This window comes from Cololabis saira, chromosome 19, assembly GCF_033807715.1.
Source record: "Cololabis saira isolate AMF1-May2022 chromosome 19, fColSai1.1, whole genome shotgun sequence".
Taxonomy (NCBI): Eukaryota; Metazoa; Chordata; class Actinopteri; order Beloniformes; family Belonidae; genus Cololabis; species Cololabis saira.
Window position 1 is genome coordinate 12,062,421 of NC_084605.1, and position 18,704 is coordinate 12,081,124.

The 18,704-nt window shown below is 38.1% G+C and overlaps 1 protein-coding gene across 1 annotated transcript; it reads left to right on the forward strand.

Annotated features, from left to right (window-relative positions):
• Positions 1 to 440: 440 nt before the first annotated feature.
• Positions 441 to 7,808, forward strand: LOC133419072 (heparan sulfate glucosamine 3-O-sulfotransferase 2-like). The gene is made up of 2 exons (XM_061708089.1): positions 441 to 1,264; positions 6,570 to 7,808. The coding sequence occupies exons 1-2, from the start codon at positions 735 to 737 to the stop codon at positions 7,186 to 7,188; spliced, it is 1,149 nt and encodes a 382-aa protein (XP_061564073.1). The 5' UTR covers positions 441 to 734; the 3' UTR covers positions 7,189 to 7,808.
• The last annotated feature ends 10,896 nt before the right edge of the window (positions 7,809 to 18,704 follow it).

Genomic DNA, 18,704 nt, shown 5'->3' on the forward strand with positions numbered 1-18,704 from the left:
TCTATGTGGTGCAGAACCAAGAGAGCAATTTGTATGTTGAAAAAGGATTGAGATGGATTTTCTTTTCTTTTGAAATGTACAGGTCATTTTGACGTCACTGAGAGGAATCATGGGAAAATGGATAATTTAGTGTTGAATAACGTGCCAGGCATGTGCACCCCCTCTGATCTGAAATGCACCCCTAGTCATCATTTTCTAGAACCGGCCCTGCTTTCTGCCTTTACTGTTGCCTTGCGCGGACCGAGGTTTATGTTACATGCTGATGCAACTGCTGAAAAGCATCTATGTGATGCAGAACCAAGAGAGCAATTTGTCTGATGAAAAGGGATTGAGATGGATTTTCTTTTCTTTTGAAATGTACAGGTCATTTTGACGTCACTGAGAGGAACATCTTCCGTGGCTCGGTCTGGTCAGGTTGCTGCTCTCGCATCCCACTCGTGCGTAAAGATTATAGAGACCTCCAAGAGTTTTTAAAATAAGAGCTTGCCTCCCAGCGCAGTCCGTCTCGAGCCGACAGTCGCTCTCTGGCAGTGGAAGAGGAAAGAGGCAAAGTGCAAGGTGTGAACATGATGCGCGGCAAAGTGATGGAAGTTTTGCACCATCAACTTTTCCGATTTTTTTCTGATATGGTGTCAATGGACACTTAAGCCGCACGACCGATTAGCTGAAACAATTAGGGAGGATGGGACGCAAAATCAGTTAGAAAACCATGCGCTGTTCATATATTTGGAGAGATGGCATGCGTGCTCATCTTCAGTCGATTGCTCCCTTTCTCAAACCGGCTCAGAGGGACGTCCATTTGCTTGGTTTCTCTGTTTCTTTCATATTTGTGCTACTGTGCACTCTTCCCAGACGAAACCGTCACGCACATGGCAGGTGATCCCACGAGCGCCTGCCGGGGAGCTGATGGAGCTGATGGAGCTGATGGAGCTGATGGAGCCAAGCGGCGGCTGCAGAGATCCGCGTCCTGCCGGTCCCCGCTGGCCGCGACCAGGAGCAGCGCAGACGAGGCGGCTGCTGCGCCGAAAACTCACCAAACACGTCCTTCAACTCCGCACGTCGTCGGAAATAACACGCCCAGTCCTCCCATGAGCCATTTAAAGTTTGGCAATAAAAAGTTGCCAAATGCCATCATAGTTGGAGTGAAGAAAGGAGGAACCAGGGCCGTCCTGGAGTTCATCAGGATCCACCCGGACGTGCGCGCCGCCGGCACCGAGACGCACTTCTTTGACAGGAATTATGACCGAGGTCTGGAGTGGTACAGGTAAGAACGAGAGCCAAGAACCAGCTCAAACACACTTGTGTATGTACTGTATGCGTATTCATAGTCCAAAGACAGCTGTTTTTTTTTCCTAATATTTACATGGTATCAGGATTTATATATGTCAAAAATAGTCAAAGTGCAGCTTTTTGACTTAATTGATGGTACTTCACAGATTAATGAGACGTTGTGTTTAATGGTCAACTGCATGCCCATTCCTAACCCTGCATAATCATGCTTTTGATTAGGCTGTTTTTCTTTGTTTGTTTTCTGAATGATGACTGAAAATTATTTAGATTATAGATCTGTGTTTGCTCTTTTGCTTTGTATAACAAAAGAGCAGCTAAGTGAAAAGGGAGTTCAGGTGGGTTTTATTTAATGGTGCATGTTGTTATCACAGTTCTTTTGAATGCAATTAACTCTGTTCACGATGGGTTTAAATTGTATAGGGTTCAAATATCATCATCAGGATTTGGCAAAATGTCACTATTTACAGAAACCTGCAAAAATTCTGAGATATTTTCTTTTGTAAAAGGTGTTTTTTTTTTTTTTTTACTCCTTAACATAAAACCAGTTGACTCAAAAAACAGCAATTTGCTTTGAAAGAGTCAGTATTTATGCACACAAACACACATACAAAACAGCACATTTGAACTTAAGTTAATAAAACCCAGAGAGCTGTTTAACGTACCATTCCTATCAACATGTTAAGTTTTACTCACCCCCACATGGTTATGTTTTATGCACAAACACAATTGTTTTTAACTGCAATATCCTAAATCTATCCCTAAAACTGAAACAAACTAAAGTCTGAAGACACAATAAATGGAAGTGGTGGAAATGACACAATGAAACTCCAGGTGTGATCTTGCTCCTGATGGAGTTTGATGCTGGGTTAAGTAGTTTGTTTTTTTATTTTTTTTTGTTTTTTTTTGGCAAAGCTAATGAACCTTAAAAGACCAGCCGAACCAGTCACTGTTTCACTGGTGTGCGGTGTGCAAGTTGAAAGCCAAAGCACGTTAGCTGAAGGGTAATGCCCCAGCAGCTACTGTGAAACTCGACACATGAGTCTATGGTTACCATTTCCCGTTTCTCAGTCACACGCAGGTCTGGATCTCTAGAAAGTTCCTTCTCAGTAGCCCTGATTTTGTCACTTAAACTGCTCCATACATCATACTCCTTTGTTGCCTTGGTGTCCTCTCTTTGTTTATGTTTTGAGGTGGGTAAACATCCTGGATGTGTGACAATCATTCAAATTATTTCAAACAACTATTTACATTAGCGTTATTGCAGTCTTCTTTTTTCCCTTAAATTTTCATAATATAAGGCAAGGAGTGTAAATCTACAGTGTGTAGGCAAGGCAGCTACAGCATGCTGTAATTACAAGGTTATTTCATAATTTATCTCAGGTTTCTGATTTATTAATTCCAAAATGCACCATGTTACATCTTTTAACAAAGTGCATCCCTATCCAATTGCTTTATTTGACTGATTATCCCCCCCATACATTAAGCATGCACATAATTATATCAACTGCTTAATTACAGATTGAAATCAAGAACGTGTTGGTTTAGTTAATGAGAAAAATGTGTATGTATGCAGTCAAATAGACCACCAAACATTTACACGTTTATTCAATTCCAATACGTTTCATATAAAAGACTGGCTGACACGTAGCCAGCAGGGGGTATGTGTATACAATAATAATAGACTGAGAGTAACTCCACTAATTGGCACTCTTCTGGACGGTTGGCAGCTCAAGCCCTTTTAACTCAGAGATGTCTCCAAGAGATGTGAACCCAAGCCCATTACTGTGCTTTGATTGTCAGCTGTCAAAACTGTTGGGAAAAGGTCATAGAAAGATTGGTTTCAAAATAAAACAGCTGCTTTATCAATAAAGTTCAAATTATTTTTCCGACTAGTCCTGTTCTGAATAGGCAACTGAGTATGCTCTGTGCAGTTTTTAAATTGGTTTCAATGCAATATCTGAACAAAAGAATACAAAACTCTACAGCGAACATGCCAGGCATCAGACGGCGGGTGGAGTGTCCAAGTCTGCGCAGTGATAAACTTAGAACTGCAAGGTCAGGGGGGCCAGGTACTCGTGTAGAGCAAAAACAAAAGCAAGTTTCAAGAAAGTAAACATGGAGGTTTATCTTTCACCTGTTGTGTTCACTTACTTTGTTCATCATGATGCGTTAGTGTTAATTTCCAGTGTCTCAAGTTACTGTATGCAGTTATTCTGGAGATTTTAACTGGTGTCCTTAATGCATTCCCAGCTATTGTTTAGAAAGTCAGTTACATAACCCTACACTTGGCAAATGCTGCTTTATCCTCCATATTACAAGTAGAATACGTTGTCCATTGGATCTTGATAGTATCAATCTTGTAACACTAAAAGTAATGGTTTGGATTTAATTGGATTTAATATTTTGTCAATCATCATAAATTAATTTAATTGCTGCAGCCTAAATTAGAAAAAACAAAAAAACATTGAAAAGTTGAACGTATAGCAGACAGGCATGGTTGAAACATTCCCAGATCACCACGAAGGCATCTGGGTTATGTGGCCTGGCAGTAGCTGAGAGGAAGACATCACCTGCAGCATCGACAGGTAACACAGGTGAACTATCTCTAAAGAAAGTGTGGGGAGAACCTCACAGCTGGAAGGAAGGAAGGAAGGAAGGAAGGAAGAAAGAAAGAAAGAAAGAAAGAAAGAAAGAAAGAAAGAAAGAAAGAAAGAAAGAAAGAAAGAAAGATAAAAATGAGCCAGAAAGAAAGAAAGATAGAAAGATAGAAATGAGAAAGAAAGAAAGAAAGAAAGAAAGAAAGAAAGAAAGAAAGAAAGAAAGAAAGAAAGAAAGAAAGAAAGAAAGAAAGAAAGAAAGAAAGAAAGAAAGAAAGATAAAAATGAGCCAGAAAGAAAGAAAGATAGAAAGATAGAAATGAGAAAGAAAGAAAGAAAGAAAGAAAGAAAGAAAGAAAGAAAGAAAGAAAGAAAGAAAGAAAGAAAGAAAGAAAGAAAGAAAGAAAGAAAGAAAGAAAGAAAGAAAGAAAGAAAGAAAGAAAGAAAGAAATGAGCCAGGAAGAAAGATAGAAAGATAGAAATGAGAAAGAAAGAAAGAAAGAAAGAAAGAAAGAAAGAAAGAAAGAAAGAAAGAAAGAAAGAAAGAAAGAAAGAAAGAAAGAAAGAAAGAAAGAAAGAAAGAAAGAAAGAAAGATAAAAATGAGCCAGAAAGAAAGAAAGATAGAAAGATAGAAATGAGAAAGAAAGAAAGAAAGAAAGAAAGAAAGAAAGAAAGAAAGAAAGAAAGAAAGAAAGAAAGAAAGAAAGAAAGAAAGAAAGAAAGAAAGAAAGAAAGAAATGAGCCAGAAAGAAAGATAGAAAGATAGAAATGAGAAAGAAAGAAAGAAAGAAAGAAAGAAAGAAAGAAAGAAAGAAAGAAAGAAAGAAAGAAAGAAAGAAAGAAAGAAAGAAAGAAAGAAAGAAAGAAAGAAAGAAAGAAAGAAAGAAAGAAAGAAAGAAACGATAAATTCCCATTGACGACGTTTAGTAGTATTTAGTATCTTTTAGAGCAGTGTTTTGGGGGCTCCGAAGACTGAATGTGGTGATAGATTTATAGTTAAAAAGATGGAGTTGAATTGGTATTTTTTTATCGCCATTTTTATCGTTATCGGGATAAATGCCAGAAATGATCGTGATCATTTTTTTAGTCCATACCGCCCATCCCTACTGTGTAGGTGCTCCTTCACATTAAAACACATCCTAGATTCCACCATTTGTTGATTTGTTGTCAACAAGCACTGCAATCCATCCTCCGTTTCCCATACCACTGTGTGCAGTGTCTTCCTCCCTGTATTGTCCAGAAATGTGAGTTAAGATACCACTGGAGTAGGGGAAACTCTTTCCTGCAGTGATGTCTCTCTCTGTACGAGTCAGCACTCCAAGTCTGTCCTTGTTAGTGTCCAGTGATCTCAGATTCCCCATGATGTTCTAAAAAAACAGAAACATTGTAAAAGTTCCTGTTTTGTGCCTGTGCTACATCTTTGATATCGCCTCCTTAAACTTTGGGTTTGGGGTTTTATTAGGGATCGTATTACTTGGGCTTTTGGAAACTCCATCAGCTGTTTCTTCATGTAAAACAATTTTTTGTTGTCACGCTTATTAATGTGATAAATGTTTCAAATGTGACCGAATTACCAGCAGTCACTGAATATGTAGTGTTGCACCAAATTAACATAAAAATCTTTATAAAAAAAAAAAACCTCATTAGAAAACCTCAAATACATACAAAAAAGATGAAGTATGACAAAAGTTACAACAAGGCTGCCACTAGTGCAGGATTTAAAACCAATTACTTACTTTGTCTCCTAAATCCTCCATACACTCTTTTTCTTTTTTTGGTCTTATCACAAAAGAACATGCCTATACATGTAACTTTTGAAACATGTAGACTGTATCTGATCACAAGGTCAAACAACCAATATGGTAAGACAGACTCAGAAGAGTTGTTTAAAAGCTATACAATCACTCAGGATTTAATTTAGCATTGGTTAATTGATTGATAAGAATACGCCCGCAAAAATATTCATAATAAAATAAGTTCTACGTCGAGTAACATTTATTTTGTAGTTGAAGGTTCTTGTTTTTCTCTTCAAAATGGATTGAGAAAACGTATTATTGCAAATATAATCGGCTATAAATTTCAGTTGCATTTGTCAGCCATTCTTTATTACCGGTAAATGTTTTCCTTTAGTAGTTTTCAATTAGTATACAAACCTTTCATGTATATAGTGAAATAATTTCTTTCAAATACCACAGCGGCCTACTTTTAAGGGCCATAAGTAAACTACAGTAACAGATATACACTGATAAGTATTCTAAGTATGTTCTGTTTGCATTCATGGTGATTTATTACTGGTGAAGACTGCTGGGCTGCAGCACGGGAAAGCTGTCTGCGACACTACTCTCCAGTGACAACAGACCACTATGGCTTTGCTTCATTTACATTGAGAAACTGGGTTCACGGCCAAGCAGGGGCTTGCGTAGGGTAGCTCAATGTCTTTTTAATTCACTTGTGCAATACTGCCCTAAATAGCTTATTTATATATCTTATATTTTTAACTTTAGACAGAGAGAAAATGCAAGGATAGTGTCCCCTGTGCTTGAACACGGCAGCCTTGTGGCCGATCAAGCATCTCTAAACAGCAAGCATGAAACTATAAATAGCACTCACATTCACATGAATAGACATGAGAAACCTTTATCTTATGGGAAGATTTACTTTGTCTTTTCATCTTCATTTAGAGGTTTAATGCCAAGGACCCTTGAAAGCCAGATCACGATGGAGAAGACACCAAGCTACTTTGTGACTAAAGACACGCCACATCGCATCTCTGCCATGTCCCAGGACACCAAGCTGATCGTGGTGGTGCGTGACCCCGTCACTCGAGCCATATCCGATTACACTCAGACTTTATCCAAAAATCCTGACCTTGCCACCTTCCAGGAGTTGGCCTTCAAAAACCAGAGTCTGGGAATCGTGGACATGTCCTGGAACGCCATTCGGATCGGCCTGTACGCCCTGCACCTTGAAAACTGGCTCCGCTACTTCCCCCTGGCTCAGATCCACTTTGTGAGCGGGGAGCGTCTCATCACGGACCCGGCAGGAGAGCTGGCGCGGGTGCAAGACTTCCTTGGGTTAAAGCGAATCGTCACTGACAAACATTTCTATTTCAATCGCACCAAGGGCTTCCCTTGTCTTAAAAAGCCCGAGAGCAGCGGCTCGCCTCGCTGCCTGGGCAAATCTAAGGGGAGAACTCATGTGCAGATAGACAGAGAAGCTATTGAGCAACTGCGAGACTTTTACAGACCGTATAATGTCAAGTTCTATGAAATGGTAGGACACGACTTTAAGTGGGATTAATGTTTAAAACATGGCACAGAAAAGATGTATGTATTCTATAAATGTTATTTCAGAAAAGGTCTGCAGTGCAGCTCCATGGTGAAACAGCAGAGGTAATTTTATTCTTAAAGAGACTCTAACAGAGAGAGAACTTGCACTTAGTTAATCTATTAATAATTAAGTCCGTTACCGGCATCTGTGTCGCTTTGGTTTCTTGATATCGTGTCAGCTCGGCATCATACAACGGAGTATTAGGGCCAAACTAAGACAAAAAAAATTGGAAATTACGAGAATAAAGTCATAATATAATGAGAATAAAGTCGTAAAATTACGAGAATAAAGTCGTAATGTTGCGAGAATAAAGTCGTAATAGAATAAAGTCGTAATATTATGAGAATAAAGTCGTAATATTACGAGAATAAAGTCGTAAAATTATGAGAATAAAGTCGTAAAATTACGAGAATAAAGTCGTAACATTACGAGAATAAAGTCGTAATATTATGAGAATATAATTTATGAGAACTCTAACAGGAAGAGCTTCTTCTCCCTGTGTTAAAATGAGGAATATTGAGCATCTTGTGAAGTTATATTTATATATTTATAATATATTACGACTTTATTCTCGTAATATTATGACTTTATTCTCGTACGGTAATTTTACGACTTTATTCTCGTAATATTATGACTTTATTCTCGTAATTTTACGACTTTATTCTTGTAATATTATGACTTTATTCTCGTAATTTTACGACTTTATTCTCATTACATTATGACTTTATTCTCGTAATTTCCTTTTTTTGTTTTTTTGTTTGGCCCTAATACTCCGTCGTAGCATCACACCATTTTAGTTAGCCTAACTATATATTTTTGCTGATGAGATAACTTTTTTTTCACAAGAAAATTCCAGGGAATGTGAACACTTCATCCGAAAGTCTGCTGTGCTAATCAATGCAGGTCTCAAAAGGAAGACCTTGGAAAATGTCACTGGTTTTCAGCTGAAGCACTGTGTTTGGAAATCCAGAGAGTGAGACCACCGGGCAAGTATGAAACATTTAATGAAATATATTGTTTGGTTTTTCAGACATTTCCATTCTTTCCAGCATGACAAAATAGCACATGCTGTAAAATACATGCTGTGTTTGTACAATCTGTCTATATTTTTGTTACAGAGGTCTTATTACTGCAATGATTGTCTGTGAAGTTCATTAAATGAAAAAAAGAGCACAAATATGTTTTTCTCATGGTTTTGTTCAGTCAAAAGCATTGACTTAGATGAATGCATTTGTTTACTCCCTGCTTTTGCTTGATGTTTTGAAAACCACACACCAAAAACGGGAAAAAGCGTTCCCTTTTTGAAATATTCTGATCCTCTAAAGAAAATGGCTGAAACGTTCCCATCCTTCTTTTTCATATAAGGTTTGCACCGTTATGGTTCAGACCATTATTCTTTCAGGTTTATTGCATTCTGTAAGGGTTGTTGTGTGCCTGCAAGCTGGCGGCGGGTGCAAGAGTGGGTGTAGGTGGAATGAATTTCAATCACTTTTCAAAGACAAAGCAAGGAACACCTAGTTGTGATGGGTTATCAAATAGATTCTAAGACTGTGTGACACAGTATTGGAGTGTAAAGTTTGGATTTGGCTACGTTCTTTGAATACTAAGGCTGGACTTTCTGTGGTTGCTGCAAAAGCAAAAGCAAAAACACTTTGATACATGAATAGGAAGTAGCATGTACCGTCTTATTGGGCACTCAACTTCCATGACATCATATTATATTATATGTATTAAATCTACGTTTTTAAGAAGCCTTTTCGTGCCTTTCCCTTTCATTCACCCTCTTATGCAGTTTTTTTAAGTGCATTTGAAAGCTTTTGCAATGTTAATATGCAACGCGAAGGAGAAGCCTGTTCTGAGCTACATGAAACACTTTCTTTACTTTTCACTCTATTCATTTTCACTTATTCAACCTACATTGATGAATCATGCAACTTACATGCATAAGCCCAGAATGTTCTCACACAGTGCAGCAGAACTAATGGCTGGTGTGAGCAAACTGTGATGAGAGGATAAATGTTATTCCAGCTTTTCGCAGTAGTGCTCCCATGAATCCCGCCCATCTTTGGTGAGAGTTCTTTAAAATTGCGGGTGAGAAATAAAGCAGGCTCTGCATAAATTCAGTCCACTGAGAGTATACTGACTGTACTTTCTTTTCCAACTACAGACTCTCTGGTAGGTATGGAGCCCTCTAACCTCTGAAGTGCACGTTAGAGGCTATTCGAGGAAAAAAATGAATAAATCACTCATGGTATTTTAACTCCAGAATGCACAAAAAGATAAAGTTGCTAAAGGCAGGGTAAGGGATTTCTGAATGATATCACCTTTGTTGATATTTGAAACAAAACATCCAGAAAACATGCCGAGCTCGCTCCTTCCTCCCCCTTCCTCCAGTTCTCCCCAAGAAGAAACATGCCCTGTTTTGAACTCTCCAAAGCCTCTCACCTCCTCACCCGCTTCAAGACCCTGAACCCTCCTCCCATCAGGGAGCGGCTGGAGCAGTATCTGTTAGAGCCTCGTCTGGGCATGCAGGCTGCCCCCACTCTGTTTTTAACTTTATGCTTGAAAGCCAAGTTGTTTTTTTAACACCGCACTCACGATATGGGCATTTAGCAGATGGTGAGGAGATATTCAACTAGACTCTTTAATTTACTGACCATAAATCTAATTCTCTGAACTGATGTGTAGCACCCTAACATCTGCTGGGTCGCATATCAACTTTGCCTTTCAAACGATGTGTCTAGTTTGTTTTCATCTTAATATTCTTTGGCTGTTAAAGAAGACAGGGCAACTTTGAGATATTCTGACATCTAACAAAGATGCATATCTGTGATACAGGCATGACAGCTATTTGGCTTACACAGGTAGACAGCGTGGCAGGCTCACCCGACACTAATGTAGTGTAGTTGGCCTATTTATAATATGACTGTTAGCTTTAGCTTGCATTAATTACTACTTGGTGTATCATGAAGCTCTGACATCAGATGTAACAAAAATGCCTACATTTCCTTTATTTAGTCTTTTTTTTTCATCTGACAAATAGACTGGCAGGGTTTGCCTTCTCATAGACAGAACAGGAGTAAGTAGGGCTGTGCGATTAATCGATTTTAAATCTAAATCTGATTTATTAATCAAGACGATGTTAAAAAAAGGAAAATCGGAAAATGTATTTTCCTTTTTTGCAGCTGGCTGCATTACAGACAGAGCTCGTCTAGTCATCTTTGTTTGGTCAAGAAAATTGTAAATGTTGTCACTTTACTAAACTCAAGGAGGATTTACATTATCTTTCAGTTGCACTTCATTCCCAATAGGGAAATTTGTTTGCTATTTTTCTTTAAAAATGAAGATAAAATATTTGAAACCATTTATTCCATTGTCTTTTGTAGTTTTACCAAAAAAATCGAAATCAAAAATCGGGTTTTCATAGAAAAAAATCGGGATTTTATTTTTGTCCAAAATTGCCCAGCCTTAGGAGTAAGTTATTTGTTTTTGTGTAAAGTTTAGATTCTCAAACTTATGTTTTGAGACCTAAAAAGCATCCTCAGATTCAGACAGTAAAGGCTTAGCATCTGTAAAGCCAAATAAAGTAACCTTGGGAAACAGAGATACGAGACACTGGAGAGGATTCTGATATACACCATGTCTCTGTCCACCAGGATAAGGACAGAAAATAACAGCCCCATAACAAAGATTCAGTGAGAACAGCATTATTGAACTTGTTTTAAAAACTATGAAATGCAGGTCTGCCAAATATAGCAGCCACTTATAACAGTCAAAATGTATTTATTTATTATTTATTGGATCCCCATTAGTCCGCATAAATATGAAGACTATTCTTCCTGGGGTCCACATTAAATCATACAATTAATCAACAATACAGCATTTGTACAAAGAATTACATAGATCAATTAACCTGAAAATATTAACATAAATTTCTCAGTGCATATGAACAAATACTAATAATAATAATATGAACATTGAAAAATTAACATGAATGGATTCCTTTAACGTAGTTTTCTAATAGACTATTGTAACAGAATATTATGTCGAAACACAGCTTCTCTCAGTTTACTTTTGAAACTAGCCATTCCTGTGAAAATCAGTAGACTCTTGTCAGGAAAACGTTATACACTTGTTTGCTGATGGACACTGGATCTTCCACCACTGAGAATTAGTTTTCTTCCTTAAAATGTTTTCATAAATATCAGTTTCGCTCTGTTACTCTACATACCTCAGAAGCCGAGCGCTTTCATGTCTGAATATGTTTGAATCTGATGTCTTTTTGAAATGTTCACGAGTCAACGTACTCTTTGAAGACTCCCCGATGTTTGTTATTAGAAATCCAGAAAGTTGAGTTCAGGAAACACGTAGCTGTCTTTGCTACGTGTAGTCTCTTTCATTGAGATTTAATGGTCAAAGTCGGCGCATTGTTAAAGGCAAAAAAACAAACATTTTTGAAAAACGCTCCTCCGTGACCCTCCCTCAACTCAGACATCTGCCTCTTTTCTTCTCCATCCCTCCACGCAGCTTCCCTTTCACACTCCCTGTCCCGGCATTCATTAGACTCACAGGACCTCCAGGTGAGCGAATGGAGGCCGTGTGGCTGCAACACCTCTGATGCCCTTCTTGTCATCATGCTCGCTAGCAGCTCATTTCTGTGGCTCACCGAGCACACGCAGGTGAGCATCTACCCAATCGTCGCTGTGAGCGGCAACCCCTCTTTATGGTACACGGGGGTCCTAATTAGGCCTGAGGGCTGAACAGAAGCAATCCCCCAGAACAAGCCTCGGCTAGAGTCTGATTAGACTCTGCTATTGAACGGCTCTCCGGAGACTTCTTGCAGGTCAAATCTCTCCTCTGTCTACCTCTCCGAGCTCACGTACACATGTACCCGCTCAGCTTCCTTCTCAAATATGAATTCCTCCAGGAACCAGCCCATGCAAATCATGAAATCCCTTGCATTTCAGAGCACTATAATGTGACCTATTTGCACTGAAGCTAATGGGCTGCACGTTAAGCTTAATGAGTGCATAATGTGTTAACATTGTGTTGATTAATTTTTGTCTTACTACAAAAAAACTGCAACTAAATGAACCATCTCTAACAAATTTCTATGCAATGTTATGCTTAATATGGAGCATTTTTAGATTACATTTCTCATCAAAAGATTTCTCCCGTGGAGTGCAGTTCTTATCCCCTCATCCTCATGCAGCTGCCTGGTAATCACTGAATGCATAAAGTACCTGAAGGAGCCGAAGTGACGCGTTAATACTTCAGAGAACTGTTGATAAGCACTATTTATTGCAAACTACAAGGCTTCAAGGACAGGACACATGTTGTTCTTTTTTTCTTTAAAAAAATGTCATAAAACATTCTTGAAGATTCTGATCTGAAGATGTAAGAATCAAAACAGAAATGGTCTGCTTTTCTCTCTAAATAAAAACCAAATATAGCTGAGGCTGTAGCTGAAGACAGGCTTTAAAGTGTTCAAATGCCACACTGATGTTCTGTTTGCACAGATAATGTAGCTCTTCTCTAGCATATTCCCTGTTGCTTAATGTAGCTTCAAACATCCAATCTTTTGGATTTTTAATGAGCACAGAAGCAAGAAGGAAGCAAAGGATTAAAAAAATCCTCCACTGTAATAGTAATACTGGTATCATTTTATATCTACTTGCTCACATTCCCGTTGCAAGTTGTAATGCATGTCTATAGGTAAGCACAACCTACATATTTCTTTATTTAAGCTGTAGTGAATTAAAAGATTACACATTCACTCAGCTCTCCTATACCATGTTGATTGCTCACAATGTTCTCATAAGAGTTCATGAGGTTCCGCAGTATCCAAATGAGACAGCCCCGGACAGTGTTAGAGGCAGAGATTCTGCAGTGCACCTCCGTCGGCCGTAAGGCTTCAGAATAGCTTAACTTCTGCAGGCGACAGAATGTCCCAGTGGTGGAAATCGCCAGTGGCGACGGAGCCAAATTAAAATGAAGCGCTGACAACTGTGGCATAGTCTCCAGCATGTAATGATACATGTTCTACAACTATTTGCGGGCCAGTGCTAGAGCTGCAGTCTGCAGAGAGGGCACTTATTAAAGCACGAACACGTGATGTGCTCCATAAACTTTTGAAGACACCAAGGAAGTGCAAAACTGAAGTGGCGATAAAAAGAAAGCGAAATGTATATTTAAATGTGGGTCATGCAGGCTTTATGTCTTTCGTATATATTTTCATTCAGGTTTGAATCAGCGGACGCCAGCTCCCATATTTTAATGGAAGAGTGAATAGATGACAGGGAAGATGTGGGGTTTTGTTGACGTGTGGCCTTTCAAGATTTAGATCTATGAAATTCTGCAAAGTTCTCAAAACCAGAAACAGTTAATCAGTGCCATCTCCTTGTTGTTCTATCCATTTGTCAGACAAGTGAGAGTCTGCTTGCTGTGGAGTAGCTAAAGTGAGATGGAGAGCTGATTAGATTGGAAGAGTAGTCAGACCTCAGCGCCTATCTCACCAGGAGATGTGTTCTAATTAGGGAGCGTGCCTCGTGTCTCACTGAGGAGAAAAACAAGCTTCATCCCAAGGCTGCCTTGAGATGAACCGCAGCAAACACATCTGATGCAGCAGAAACCCCTGGACTTCAAATCACACCTGAGTCGACACGAGGCACATTAGGATTGTGATGATGGTGTGCAACGTGTTGTAGCGCTCTGCACGCAGAAAGCCTTGCATGTTTGTAGGTGCCAATGAAATTCCACAAGATTTAAATGCTCAAACAAACCTTTCTATTAACAGGAATTCCTTAATGGTAAACAACATTCAGGGGGAATTAAAGCAGTAGACCTTACCATTTTGTTTGTTTTTGTGCTTATTTTTACCTTCTTTTTTTAAAAGATGCTGAAAATCCTAAGTGTATGTTTATGGGATTCAACGAGCCTGTGTTAGCCAGCTCCACAATGTAACGTTACTTTTTTTTTTTCTTTCAATTTATCCTTTATTTATCCAGGAAAGTCCCATTGAGATACAACATCTCTTCTGCCAGGGAGTCCTGGTCAAGATGGCAGCAGAAAAATAAATTCAGTTTCATATAAAAGAAAATACATACAAGGACAAGTAACTTTACAAAAAAAAATAAAAAACATCAAAACAAGAAACAAACAAACATAAAACATACAAGGATCAGAAAGCTAAAAAGAATTCATGACAAAGAATGACACTTGATTAAAAACAATGACATTGTTCTGTGAAAACTGATTTAACATGTTTGAACATGTTAAGAGAGGGTAAATATTCCAATTTGAGTATGTGTTGTAGCTCATTCCAAGCTTGCGGTGCATAAAAGGAAAAGGCCGATTTACCCAACTCTGTTCGAGTGCTTGGGACCTTGAGGAGAATTTTCTCTGGTGATCTAGTGTTATAGCTACTAGAGTAATATTTTAATAAATTGGATATGTACAGAGGTAGTTTACCCAGTAATGCTTTTGCAATAAATATTAACATATGTGATTTGATGTACATATTTCTGCTCCCAAGCTAAAACCTTGACCATTATTGTATTGTTTATGTGGATTGTGTAGAAACTTAAAGTATACTGAGTAAGCATCAGCCAATCAAAAATGTTGCTTACATAACTAGTGCTTGCAAATGAAATCATACACGGGGACGGTTTAGAAATGTGCAGCTTATAAGAAGAAATTTGATTAGTTCTTTATGGTATGATGAAAGGATGTCAGAAGCACCACTTGTGGAGCATTAACCCCACGCTGCTATGTGAGCGTACGATTGGCTCCTCACAATGAAAGCAAAGCAGGAAATTAAAGTTATTACTGCATTATACTTATACTCATGGTCAGGCAAAGGTCATCAGACTTTTACCATCTTCCCTCTTCATAAAATGGTAAAAAAAATCATCAGCCTTCAACATGTTCTTTGTTATGCAGACAACGATGGAGCCAAGGAGAATTTGCACACAGCAGGATTGTTGCATACACACTGAACATTTTCACTATTGCTTGGTAACAAGTCTATATATTATACTATATTCTGTGTCACTCACATCTGAAATAAGCAAAATAGGACATTTCATACATACATGTATATCCATTTATCTACTATGGTACTTAAAGGTTTCTAAAGCATTGAGGAATGTCTGTATATCTGATTGAAAAGATGAAAAAATCATAATTCTTTTTATCAAGATATGAGCACAAATTGTTAAAGTTAACTTAATTAAATCATTGAGACAAAAACATTGACGTGTCATTAATTTATAAAGGGAAATATTGCTGTATTACATAACTGTGAAGTTTGGAGGTGGGACATGTTTTAAAGTGAGGCAAAAAGTAACATGCTTGTGTGCTGAGATGACCTCTTTCATCTAACTAGCAGTAAAGGGAAGTACTTTGTATTATAAGTACTATGTTTTCACAGATCTTCCTGTGTGTTTTGCTGAGAAAGGAAGAAAAAAAGAAGTATAAGCTAAGTATTAATAGAGTGGAGAGTTTAGCTGAGTCATGTTTTGTAGCTTGAAGATGAAAAGTACAAGAACAACATCACAGTGAAATAAGTATCAGACCTGGGTGTTATTGTGTCTGTCATCAGACTCAAACGTAAATTAGCCTCAGACAGTAATGGTACCGTACAGCCCCAACGGTTAACTTCTAATGGTGTGAAGATGCCCCTCCTGGAAAAGTACATGTACAGATAACATCCTACCAATATCAGCCTTAGAGTGACCAAGGTTTCAGCAGAAAGTCAACAACATTCTCACAACTAGTTGCACCCCACATGCTCAAATGGATGTTTATTTGAGAATACAAGAAACAAAATTCTGTAAATGGGATAGACCTCTATTCTTGTTATTCGCCAGTAGATTTTCAGCTCATTCCTTATAATAAGTTATTTCACAGTCATAAATTCTTCACTTTGACGTTATAACAAAAATGCACAAGGCGTTACAACTAAACAAAAGTACCAAAACCTTTTTTTGTTTTTTTACCAAGTTGTTTGATAATGCAACCAGCTACATTTAAATGGTTGTACTTCCAGAGTCTAATTATTTATTTAAAAGTGTAGCATTGGCCAACACTTTTATGAGTTCTTTTTACAGGCTGATGAGTGTTTTACATCAGCTTAAAGAAAGGTTTAGGTTATTCTGTAGCCCTTTCTTCCTACGGATGTTGACAGGTTTTCTCATATGAAAACATTTGGATAAAGATCAAGATTTGATAAAAAAAATTCCAAGTCAGAATTAAAATGCAGAAAAATAAGTCTGATAGTACCACTGCCATGTTTCATAGATATATACTATTTGAAATGAAAATAAAACTCCCAAGTAACTTATGATTTTAATGGTTAACAAGCTGAAATGTTTAAATATGTCATAATAGGTCATTATTATCATCATAAAATACAATATTTGAAAAACCAATACAATATTTGTTGCCTTATTTCTTCAGTTGTCCTATTTGTTCATTTTACTTCAATGCAAAAATCTGATGTTTTAGGCCATACTGATGCAAAAACACAGAAAGACCATAAACATGCACAACTGGAACAAACATTTTAGTCCATGCTATCATTAATCATAATCAATTTCTACTTAAAAGTGCATCTTGAACATGCTTTTCAAGGCAGCATTGAATAATCTTAAGAAGTTAAGTAGTTTTACACTGTTTTCCTTCACAAATATTTAAACAGTGTTTTTTTTATCACAGGGTAACAAACACTCACTATGGAGGACGGTCCAATTTCCCTGTGCAGCTTGTCTCAAATTGAATGTCAGATGTTGGAGACAGCTGCACCCATCAAAGCTTTTACGAATACATTACCTTTTATGTTAATCCAAACACTAATTTAACTTTCTCAGAATATCAATCAGGACAGACATCCACTCACCAGTCCTCTAAAAATCTGAACTTTCAGAAAGTGTGCTCCCTGTAAAATAAATATCTACAGTCAAAATGACAGCAAATATTTCAGATGGGTGCTAACTTGAACCTCCACTTTGGCAGAGTAGAGTTGCAGTATATTTTCTACTATAATTTCAGATGTTGGTGTATGTGTACCGCCTGTTTGTGCTGGCATTTTTTTTCTTAAAGCAGAGATGGCTTGTAAAATATCAAAGTGTGTTATTTGCCTCCATGAAACTCCTCAACATCAAAGACTTCCCCTCACTCCCATAAGAACCAAAGAGCCGAGTTGTTTTTTTTGTTTTTTTTTACCCGCACTGCTTTGCCTGTCTTCCATACCAACATTGCTCGGAAGGCAAAAGCCTCTAATAATACAAGATACAAGATGGAGAGACTGCTGCCAACAAAACAAGTGAAAAAAAAAAATCCTCAGAAACCAAACAGACACATTTTCAATGATGATTGACGTCCCTGTATCTTTTTATCATTCCTGTGATGTTCATCCAGACTCGCTGTAGCCAGAAACTGTAGCCTCACACTTTGGCTGATGCAGCAATCTGGTGTTATGTGCCTCTATGCCTGCCAACCACCTGGCTGGAAGAAGCATAATCAACCTTCCAGTCAATCACTCCTCGCTTAGCCAGTGGTGTCTGAGGAAACATGGCAGGCGTGCGCCCGCCGTTCGTCCAACTTTGACATTTTCCACCTTGTGTTCATGCATCCTGATAAGTTTTCTGCATTGGCATGGTTTTGGTATTCCATCAACCCACTGCGATACATCTTATAGGATAGATGTCTGGCCAGTCTGCAGAAAGAGAGCAGCAGCTGGGTCTCAGATATTTTTGCATGATTTAGCGAGAATCTTTTCATCCAGTTTAGCATGACAGAGCACCAGTTGTCTGGAAATTAATTAATTCATCAAAACCATATCCCAATTAAAACTGTGAAGTGATGCAGATGGAGGAGATCACAATTTTTTTTTTAAATATTTTAACATTTTAATATTCTTTTGGATATTTTGGATTGTGGCATTGTTTCAATAAACCTATATAGTGTTATTTCCAAAATGTCCGGGTGCCTCCAGGTTTTAATATTGCTTTGAGAAGTTTTTAACCCTGTTTTAGTAATTTCAGCAATCTCTTTGGCTATTGTGTGTGCTTGATGCAGACCTCTGTCACCACACAGGTTTTCTGAAAAGTGATTTTGAAGGCCTGCTGACCTGTCAAGGGTTATAAACCTGCTTCTTGCCAAGAGAGAGCTGGGAGAGGCTCCAGCACAACCCTATGACCCTGAAAAAGGATAAGCGAGTATTGATCATGGATGGATGTGTGTTAGATTAAAAGCCAGTTTTGAGTCTCTGGGCAGCACCACATTGCAAGAGGCTGACTGATTAATCATTGGCTGGTGGTTGGAACGCATCTACCTTACTTAATTCACCACAAGGTAACTATTTTAGATTAACCTATGCTATCCTGTGATGTTAACAAACTTTTCTTAACTGACATTTCCATGGAAACTGACGGAGCTCAGTGAGCCCTGGTTAGAAGTCATCAGCTGGGGAAAACGTTACTGCT